Source organism: Orbicella franksi, chromosome 12 (assembly GCF_964199315.1).
Source record: "Orbicella franksi chromosome 12, jaOrbFran1.1, whole genome shotgun sequence".
NCBI classification, from domain to species: domain Eukaryota; kingdom Metazoa; phylum Cnidaria; class Anthozoa; order Scleractinia; family Merulinidae; genus Orbicella; species Orbicella franksi.
The window spans coordinates 11,614,746-11,626,261 of NC_138156.1; the positions used below are offsets into that span (position 1 = coordinate 11,614,746).

The window sequence follows — 11,516 nt, forward strand, 5'->3', positions numbered from 1 at the left end:
GCAAGACGTCACAGGTGTCTCGAATGTTGAAAACACGTTGTCGACGCTCCTAACATAAGCCAATCATATTTTTGCGTTGTGAGAGCAACGCATAATTCAAACTCTTGGGCTTAGGCGATAGTCCTTCCTTTCGCGTGCTCCTCGCCTCCAGGATTTCGCGCGGCCATTTTTCTCTCGCAGTTTTCTTTCGCGTCACGCACGACGGACTAAGCGAAAGAGGGACTACTCGTAGTCTATTCAAAGACCTGATAACTATCACCAAAAGTTCTCCAAAACATACAACAACTGATCACATCGCAGCAAAATTTTGGTGGAAACCAAGAAATAAATGACATCTCAACACTCAAACGGCTTGATTAGAGGAACGGCTGGTTCAATCGACACAGAGATACACGCGGATTAAACGTACACTATCAACGTATAAAACCTCTTATTAACAAGACTATTGGTATGTCTTTTAGGAGAGAAAACGCGAACGTTTTACGTTGACTACTCTCATCCCGTTTTCAAGATGGTGGTCCCGCCACTTACCGCAACAAAATTCAACAAGGATACTCGATAACGCGCTCACAAAACTAAAACAAATAGTGTACACAGACAAAAAGCAGCAACAAACAGTACACACCTACAGTTAGTTAGCGAACATAGGCGACATTAGGCCTGTTTTTCTGTCTTTCTTAACCTCTGTTGTCCTTCTTCAATAGCGTAATAGCTAAGCTACTCGAAGCGCTCACTCATTGCTATGTGACGTCACACTGGTAGCGATGGGTCGGTCAAGAATCAATACCGGAAAACAATAGAGTTACCCCCTCCCTCCTGGTGACAGTGTTAAAACGTTTAATTTTCATTGGTTCGTTATAAATGACAGCCAGTAATAAATACACATAAATCCTTTTGTCGTCAAACCAAGCGTTAAAGTCTACAGGGACATAAAAATTCCGCCTTCTGGGAATAGTTACGCCTTTCAACTCCGTTACGATGAAATCACTTTGTGTACTCGCCTTTCTTCTTTGCCTTTCCGTCGGTAAGTTCTACAAAGATAGAATTGCTCACCTTAAAGGAAAAGCTGGTAAACTTTTAGGTGCATGATGTCAGGCCCCTGCAGGCTGGCTCCAAAATTACTTTAACACCACCCAGACACCAAATACATTCGAAAACAGAAATGTCATACGCTATAGTCTAAAAATATTCACAAGAATATTTTCAGTTCATGTTTGGAACTCGATTTTGTCGTAAGTACAGCTACAACAGACTTCGTGTGCGGGTAGTAGTGTATTCTAATTAAAGAATCAAGCATGAGTTTCGGTAAAAATTACGGATAAAAGAACTACGTTTCGAACGCTGTTCCTGCATCCTCCTTAAATCTATATAGATAGCTAGATGGAAAGAGGATGAATATCTATTAACAGAGAATATCTATTATGGAGATTGGATGATATCTATTCACAGAGATTATCTATTATGGAGAGAGGATGATATCTATTCACAGAGATTATCTATTATGGAGAGAAGATGATATCTGTTAACATATAGATATACCTATATGTAAATTTTACCCTCAACATTTAACTTGATAATGAGCGCAGAGCGGTCGAAACGACGTTCGTTTTTACTCGTAATTTTTATCGTGAATTGTTTCAAAAAAACCTTACTGATAAAGTTCGACAAAAACACACACCGTCACACGTCATTTACAAAGGCAAGTGTACTTGTGGACAAACATGCATTGGGGAAACAGCACGCAACCTCGAGGTTCGAGTTAATGAACATTCACATGATAATAAGCAGTCGGAGCCAGCCAAGCACATCAGAAAACACCCTAACCACAAGTTATCGTGGGACGTTTTAACCACTGCCAATTCATGGTTAAAAAGGAGAATAAAAGAAGCGTTCTACATCGCACGCTTCCGTCCAGAACTAAACAAACAAATGCAATCACTGGACCTCACCTTGTTCCCCATGGGAACAGGTATTACATAACTGGCATTACCTGAACTATAAGAACACTGAGCGTATGCATATTATTTCACTCTGATGATGATCAAACAGATCGAAAACGTTTAGACTCATAATTTTAACAGCTTTTTACCTTAAAGTTTCATATAAAGTTCGTATAGTTGGTCACTGAAGAGGTAAAGTTGATCAACTTTTCCTGTTTAATGGCCAACAGACCGATGGCGTCCCCATGGGCTCCACGCTCGGTCCCCAGCTAACTAATGTTTCCACGTGCGGCGTTGAAAAAAAAAAAAGGAACCCTGGAACGCGAAGGCAAGATGCCCACTTATTATATGGCTAGCTCCGTCAACCGAATCCTGCGCTGTGATTGGCTACCCGCGCGGGCAAGATGGCTCTATCGTTTTAGCTTGGGACTACCCACTGTGTCCTGCAGGAAAATAGTGTTCTCTTTCCATATAATAAATCCTTTATTGTTTAAACCAAGCTTGTTCGGTCAAGATAGATAGATATTGGCCTTGCTCTTTTTTTGCGTATTTATGCGCCTCGGGTCTATCTCGGTCCAAATGATGACCCATATATTACAGGAGATATGTGGACGATACGATTAGCATTATGTCCGGCAACACATCAGCAAGTGTTTTCCTTGAGACTCTTAACCACTGTCATTCGTCGGTCAGGTTTACCATGGAGATGGAGATCCATGGTATGCTGCTACGTACATTGAGACAAACGTTAATGTGAAACCCAGAAACACTGGCCTCATGTTGTACTACAAGAGTCATGTCGATTACCGATATAATTGTGGCCTGCTAAAAATTATGCTTGATCATGCATTTCGGCTTTCTTTCAGCTGGTCCTACCTCTCTCAAGAGTATTATTTTTAGGTTGACCGCGTAGAGTATGAGCTGAGGCCTGATCTTTGAATGGGAGAACAACGCGAACATTGGTTTCAGGGCGGTCGAAATGTCGTTCGTTTTTACCCGTATTTTTTACGGTGAGTTGTTTAAAAAATCCATTGCTGATAAGTTATTAACTTAATTTTGTTTATTTACCCAAAAGTTATCTGGCAAGTGTTTAGTGACTTTTAAGGAGAACTGAGGGGAGACAGTTTATGGCTGAACTTTTGAACATATGAACTCAAAACTGTCGCGGGAATTACTATAATTCAGCACTGGAACGCAACAGCCAGTGTCCATCTATCCTATTTATCGTTTATCTGTTGCTAAGAAATCCAACAAACATCAGATGGTATTTTTTGAGGCAACTTTTTTGTATTAAATTTCATTTATTTTGGTGGATCAAGAGCAGACTGGAACTTTGTTGACTACACTTTGAGTTTCTTTTTGTGAAAGCATTTGCTCTTCCAAGTATGCCTCCTAGCGGGAGGGCATGCGCGGGGTTAGCGTGCACAAGCACATTATGAAAGGAATTTGTTCCTTCCCCAAATTGAGAAAATTGTAAGTAATTCGACAGCCTTGAATTAAAAACACTATATGACCGGCAGAGTAAATCTTGAAGGAAAGCACAAGAGAGGCGAGCGCGGCTCAGTGGAGGAAGAAGAACAAATTATCAATGTCCGGGTATCGGAATTATTTCCCTTTTCAACCGCGGCAACGCAAGTGGCAGCAGAAAGAATTTATCTCAACGAAAACCTCACTTCCTACAGACGGGAGCTCCTAAAGCAAATCAACCAAAAACGCAAAGAGGGTCTTCTGGTTAGTGCGTGGTCGATAGACGGGAAAGTTTTCACTAAAACTTCTCCAGAGGGCCGACCACTCAGAGTGTATGAAAAAAAAAAAAACGACCTGGTAAATATTTAAGGTAGTCGTTAATTGAGATATTATCTTATCTGCATTTGGGGACAGGAATCTCTTCGAAATTAGAAGAGAGGATTCTCGTTAACTTATGACATAATATCGCGTAATGTTAGGGGAATTATAGGGAACAGAGTGAAAGGAGGAGCATATTTTCGTATCTTAAAGATCAAAAATTTAAATTCTGCTGGATATTTTTGACCTTATAGATATTCAAAGAGTACAACATCCAAAGCGACGCAAATACTCCTACGAATCAAAAACTCTAAAAATGAAATCAAGAATTGATTTTTTTTTGTTGCTAAACATCTAGAACAATAAGTAAAGAAAAGTGAAAATTATTCCTCAATAGCACTGCACAAAGTAATTTACTTTTCATTGTCGTGGTCTAACCCAACAACCAGGGGACCCGGACTCTGGAAGTTTAACAACTCTCTTTTGAATGATGAAGAATACGTCAACAAAATCCGCGAAACATACGTCCAAACCTGCATTTATTACTCTGATTCAGTAAACAAACGGTTCTTTTGGGAAATGCTTAAGATGGAAATTAGGGCAGCAACCATTTCTTTTAGTAAAAATAAGGCCAAATCAACATATTGTAGGGAGATGAAAATTAGGCGCTAACTAAATGTGGTAGGCGACATCAGCTGTAAGAACTTTCACTCCTATGAAATCGATCTGGTCTTAAAAGAATTTAATAACGTCAAAACAGAACTTCAATCAATATATGACAAGAAGGGATTGGCAGCAATATTTAGATCAAAATGTAGATGGATTGAAGTGGGCGAACGTCCCACAAAATATTTCTTTAACCTTGAAAAAAGAAATTACATCAAAAAAACTATAACGGAGCTCCGAATGGAGGATGAAACAATTGCTAAAAACGAGACGCTGATCGGCTTAGACGCTATCGAGAATTACTTTAACAAAACCTTTATATGTCAGTAGACAGCACAACACAGGATGATTACTTTGAATATATTCAGAATTTGTCTCTCCCCAGGCTTTCTGATGAAGAGCGAGATAATATGGAAGGTCTTTTAACGTACGAAGAATGTAAAAAGGTTTTAGAGACCTTTCAAAATGATAAGTCTCCGGGTGAGGATGGTTTCACAATAGAGTTTTACATTTTTTTTTCGAACTTCTCGGACATCATCTCATTTCAAGTTTTCAACGAGACTTACGAGGCAAACGAGCTTACCATCTCTCAAAGAAGGGGAGTCATTACTCTGATTCCAAAAGAGAACGGCTCTTTGTTGGACTTATCGAACTGGTGACCAATTACGCCTCTTAACGTTGACTGCAAGATCGCATCCAAAGCAATAGCAAAAAGATGCATCGCCGCCAAAGTTAATTAATCATGACCAAAAGGGCTTCATTAAAGGACGTTAAATAGGTGAAAATATCCGGCTTATAATCGATGCCATTGAATATACTAAGGCGCATAAAACCCCGGGTATTTTGGTATCCCTGGACTTCCGGAAATCATTTGACTCCCTAGAATGGCCTTTTATGATGAGAACATTAGACACCTACAATTTTGGCACTAGTATTAAAAAACGGGTTTCCACGTTTTGCAAGAATATTGAGAACGCTTCATTAAATAATGGTTTTCTAACAAAATGGTTCAGACCGTCTAGAGGTGTCCGTCAGGGATGTCCTTTATCACCGTATCTGTTCATTCTTTCAGCAGAGATAATGGCTGACAAACTTCGACAAGAACCCAGCATCAAAGGAATCGAAATATTAGGGAACGAATTGAAGTTAAGTCAATACGCACACGACACAAACTTCTCCTGTGCTGACTTGGCTTCTGTCGAAAAAGCCTTGAAGGTAGTCGAAAATCTTGGTATTCTGGCAGGCTTAAAACTGAACCGCAAAAGAACAAATGCGATTTGGCTGGGAAGATGGGAAAGAAACAAAAGCAACCCCTTACAATTGAAATGGTTGCATAGTCCGGTTAAAATCTAAGGTATTTATGTCTCATACGATGAAAATGGAAATAAGCAAATAAATTTCAACCTTAAACTGCGAAAATGCAAACCAATCTCGACGTGTGAAAAGCGCGCGATCTTACATTATTTGGGAGAGTACTTATAATAAAATCCTTGGGTCGATCACAACTCGTTTATTCAGCTTCAAAACTCACTGTTCCTCAAGAAATAACTCCGATAATTAAGACAAAACTGTTGAACTTCCTATGGAAAAACAAAAGAGACAAAATCACGAGTCGGGCTTCATCAAGATCGAGAAAAAGGTGGCATACGTATGACGGACGTAGAAACTATGATGAAAGTTCTGAGGCCAGCTTGGATCCCAAGACTTTTGACCCCAGAAATAAGAAATCGGAAAACGATTCCAGATTATTACCTAAGAAAAACTGGAGGTTTCAACTTTCTATTAAGATGTAATTATGACGTAAAATACATAGACGGTCTGCCCTTGTTTTAAAAGCATATTCTTACTTTTTTCAACGAATTAAAAAATCTCCACAGCTACGACGGAATGCAAGATATGGTCCTACTTAATAAAAAACAAATTATCGTCGGAGGAAAACCAGTTTTCATTCAAGAATGGTTTGGCAGTAATATTTTGTCTATCCGAGACCTGCTGAACAATATGGTCAACTACTGTGTCTCCAAGAATTTAATAACAAGTATGACTGCAATACGAATTTTCTCCAATTTACCAAGTTATCAGCGCAATCCCAAATGAAGAATACAAAAACAAAAACCGACACAACGTAGGATGATTTTTTGAAGGTGTACTATATTTCGGCTGGCCAAACCAGCCTTCTTCAGGCACAATGGAAGATTTTACATTGGTACGTGTTTTTATGTAGCCGATATTTACGTAATACCGGAAATACGCAAAAGTAATTGATAGTGTAAATTGAAGATAAGCGTACGGTAAAATAAAATAACATGATAAAAGAACATAATAAAAGAAAACAAATGGAAACAATTAATATGTTTCTTCGCGGATGTTCAGACCATTAGGATCAATTGTTCTGCCTTTTTGAATTAAAAAAGCTTCCCTGGCCTTACGGATAGAGTCTCGGTTAGAAACGATTTTTTCGATGGGGATTAATTGCATGTCGTTAGCAGTGTGGTTAGGAGAGGACAGGAAATGTTCGGCGGCTGTAGTAGGTTTAGATTTGTTGTTAGGGTTATCTATGGTACGGCGGTGTTCATTAAATCGGTCTTTTAATGGTCGTTTCGTCTCTCCTCTGTATTGTAAATTACAGCGGTTACATTGAATCATGTACATGAGGTTTTTAGTGTCACAGGTCAGGTTGGATTTTATGGGGCGCGTTTCCTCGGTAGAAAAGAAGGTATATGTAGTAAGTCCGTGAGAAATGTAGGGACAAGTAGCACAGTTTTTGCTACAACGGAAAGAACCAGAAGGGAGTTGGGGATTAGAAGAATTAGAAGAGAGTTTAGCTGTAACTAGTAAGTCACGAAGGTTAGGGGAGCGTCTGATAGCTACAACAGGCAAATGCTGAAAAACGTTTTTGCAGCGGTTAGAAGAGAGCAACAAATTGTAATGTTTTTTAATGATGTTAGAGATGTGAGGGAGTGATGGATTGAAGCTAGTTTTAAATGGTATACGTTTAGGTTTGTTGACGTCTTTGGTTTGTAACGAGAGTCTGCGGGGGATGTCGGCGGCTCGTCGTATTTGTTTGGTGACGAAATTACGGTTGTAACCTCGTTTAAGGAGGTAAGTGGTAAGTTGAGCCGCGCGAGTAATAAACGTGGCATCGGTAGAACAGATACGTCGTAAGCGGAGTGCTAGACTGAAAGGAATGGCTTTTTTAGCATGTAAGGGATGACAAGATGAATAGAGTAGATGTTGGTGTTTGTCTGTAGGTTTGGTGTAGAGGTCAGTAGATATACTACCGTCGTTAGTCAAAGAGACACTAACGTCAAGAAAAGGTACGTTAGTAGAAGAGTGTGAACTGGTGAATTTAATGGTGGAGTGAATGTTGTTAAGATAATCGATGAAAATTTTTAGGTTGTCTGGACCTTCGGTCCAGATCATAAAAATATCATCGATGTATCGTAGCCAAGTGTGGGGTTGAAATGGGGCAGTTTTCATTAGATATGAAAGCTGTGAACGGTTTTGCTTTTCATGCAATTTGAGTGCGTTTGCATCCCGATTTCACTGAACACTCACGCATTCGGGCATTGCGTATTTTTGTCGGGCAAGGAAGTCACAACCCCCCCACCCCTGCCCCCCCCCCACCCCAAAGACCGAAGGTGCCCGTACACCTATGTCAATCACAAAATTACAACAAAAACTTGTAGCCTTGCACTTATACTTATAAGACAGTCTATTTCGTTATTAGCCTGATGCTAATAAGGCTTTATTAGCCTTATGCTTGTGTTCCTGTCTATGAAAAGCGTCGCCTTGTCCCCATCGGCCAAGATCCTTTTCGCTTCTGGCTGGCTCCAAGTTGAAAGCCTAAGATTAATTGACTTGCGGCCGTTCTGTTCATGCTTGTGTTGCTGCCTATTCGCCATTTCCACATCCCCCCATAATACCCTTGTCTGCCTCCCCCCTCCCCCCCCCCCCAGAAAAAAAATTCTGCATAACCTTTGTTTCCCATTTCTCCTGGGTATTAAACTCGTCCCAAGAGAAACTGAAAACAATGCTTATGCAAAATTTTGGGGGGCAAACAAGGAATGTATGTGTTATCACTTGTGTAGGCAGAGTATCAGTAGTAGTTGTAGAGTGCAATTGTAGTGTTAGTAGTAATCGTAGTGTAAGTAACGGTCGTATTGTAAGTAATGTCAGTAGTAGCGTAAGTGATATTAGTAGTGTAAGTAATGTTAGTATTGTATGCAATAGTAAAAAAAAAATTATTTTAAAGAAAGGTATGTTAATGGAGATGTGGGAATGGCGAATGAAAAGCGTATTCTTGCCCCCATAGCCCACGAGCTTTTTGGCTTCTGGCTGGCTCTAATTTGAAAGCCGAAGATTAATTGACTTGCGGCCGTTCTGGGAAAAGGATATTTCGCCAAAATCCGATTTCCTTACAATATGAAACAGAGCCCCGTCAAAGGCCCTTTCGTGCTGTCAATCAAAATCGTGGTCTCTGGAGAAAAGAATTTGGAACTGGACGATAGCATTGCTATTTCACCTGGATGAGTTGCTTGTTAATACTGGATTCTCGCCCAGCACTGCCAGTTCGTTCTAATATTTGTAAGGATTAGTACTGTGAGAATAAAGGACTGTAGTCTTGCCCAAAACAAGACAAAAAGAATCCGTGCTCAGGTTTCATCTACTCCTTTCGATCCAGGATCCAACGCAGTGATTATTATAAGCCGTTGTTTATGAATTCATAGTTGTAACCTGAGTAGCGAGCGTTTTCGTACGAATTGGATTTTCCTAATTTTGGACGCCCACTAACATTGGGGCGAGTGAGGATGATTCTCAATGTGCACCCAAAATGCGGAAACGCGGGTTACGCAGGCTACCCTATATGGTAAGTTTGAAATGGCAGCTAAGATACTTTTTTCTTCACAGTTCAACCAGTGACATACGAATATCTTGGTTGTTTCAAGGACGAGATCGGGTATCCTCGTCCCTTGCCGGTTATGATCGTAAACTTGAGGAAAGAGCCGGGCTTTGACTGGAGCAATCTCAACATGGCAATTCAGATATGCGCAGAGAAGGCAATGGAACAAAAGTCAGTTTTATTAACATTTTATCCTTTTTTAGGAACCTTCATTTGCGTCATGTATTGCTATTCACCACACAAGAAAGTAATGCTCTCTATGCTACCGTCAGTTTTGTTGACATTTTTTGTACGTTTAACTTCTATCTTGCTGGGAACCCCAATTTGCATCACGCATGACAACAATCGTCATACAATTAACAAATTGAGGTGATGATAAATAAAATACAATTGACGTGATGATAAATTGCGTCTTAACATTGTCCAAGTTGCTGTGGAACCACGAGCCGCGGGCGAGTGGCTCCGCAGTAAACATCATCATCAATAAGAGGACAGACGCGTAAAAAACTGACGCCAATTTGTTTTTTACAATAACAAACTCCAAAATGGTCAAATGCCGGGAATAAATGAGGGGAAAAGACCCCGTAAACTTGCCGTAAACAAAGATAAGTGAATTTTATTCAAAATGACGCGAACATTGTCAATAGCTTTTCTCGCTTTTTGATTGGCTACGTAAAAAAAGTCCATAAAATCTCACCGGTTAAAATGTTGACAGTTTGACAGCTCAAAGTTGACCTTGAAAGCTTGCATAAATTAAATTCGTCTGTACTCTTATTGATGATAAAAATGAGCCAATCAGCGCGCGAGAAATTAGACAGTTATTGTAAAATGCAAATTCGATAGCAAAATGCGGTAGAAAAGTGTTACAACAGAATATCATAACCTGATTCTGTAATTATGCTAGTTAATTATATTGAGATTTCTTTTACGTGAAGCTCACTACCAGCGGGAGTCCACTGTTATCTAGGTTAGGAGGCTGCAAAGTTAAATTTCTTCGACTGAGAATTGTAGATACATTTATTCGTACTGAAAAAATAACCTAGACTCAACAAATGCATGTCGCACCCAGCATTCAAATTAATTTTGTCAAAACTCCATATAATTAGTCGATGTCACGCTCACTAAGTGAAGCATCAGTCTAGCCGTATGCTAAATCCATGACATGAGACATCTAAAGCGAAGATTTCAGAATCAATCCGATCGTCTTGCCCTCTATTCAAAAATTACTTCCAATGATAGAACTGTGTAATCTACAAGCTGAAAACTCTGCTGGCTCTCTACATCAACTTAATATATGTGGACATTTTATTCCTAAGAGCAATCATGAGAAAGTTCTGCATTGCTTTGCTACCAGTAACCACATGTACACACTGTGAAGCTATTTTTAATTTGCCAAATGAACTACTGTTCTCTAGGCGAGATTTGTTTATGCTGATTGCCAGAGATGACCTTTTTCGATTTCACGGGGTGTAACAAGGCTTCTCTGTTTTTACTGTTTTGTTCTTTTTTTTGAAATCAAAATCAGTGCAAAAGTTTTAATGTTGATCTTTTTGACAAGGAAGCCAAAGTGTGTTGGCTAAACCCGTCAGTATTTGTTCATAGTGAAACCAAAGGTTTCGATATTGTTTTTTCGTATCCCTCAGCATTCGCAGGCAAGAGTTTGCTTCTTCATTGGTTTTGGAGACTTTTTTAATTGTGGTCTTTCACGATAAGGCATTGCAGTTAATTTACAAAGAAACCTTACATTTTCTTTGATTGCGTTTGTGTTGATAGAATGGAGTATTTCGCGCTGCAGGATTACGGCGAGTGTTGGAGTGGACCTAACGCAGGCGAAACGTATGCAAGAGATGGGCCATCCCCATGGTGTTATGAAGGCGTCGGCCTTCCTGCATGGTAAGAAAACAAAAACCAAACAAACAAAACAAAACAAAACAAGAAGAAACAAACAAAACACAAACAAACAAAACAAAACAAAAAAGAAAAACAAACAAGCAAACAGATAAGGTGCGTTTAATGGAGTGGTGCGACACAAACAGATGGATAGCCTAAGCATCAATCAACACATTCTTCGAATACTGCATTCTTTCAGCCCACTCTAGACTACACGAATTATATTCATTTCAGAGTTGTCACAGCTAAGAAAACCAATAGTAACAAAAATAAAGCGATAGTACATCTACAAAATGTCAGCAGGGTCTGTTTATTTCTTTCTGCAAGCTTCC

General features: G+C 39.6%; 1 protein-coding gene across 1 annotated transcript in view; it reads left to right on the forward strand.

The window, feature by feature from the left end:
• The first annotated feature begins 522 nt into the window (after nucleotides 1-522).
• LOC145462653 (uncharacterized) overlaps nucleotides 523-11,516 on the forward strand; it is a 12,396-nt gene continuing 1,402 nt past the window's right edge. The window contains exons 1-3 of the mRNA XM_081446232.1: nucleotides 523-1,024; nucleotides 9,303-9,465; nucleotides 11,068-11,187. Of these exons, the coding sequence (XP_081302358.1) occupies nucleotides 979-1,024; nucleotides 9,303-9,465; nucleotides 11,068-11,187 (329 nt within the window). The 5' untranslated portion in view covers nucleotides 523-978. The remainder of the gene's footprint in view (nucleotides 1,025-9,302; nucleotides 9,466-11,067; nucleotides 11,188-11,516) is intronic.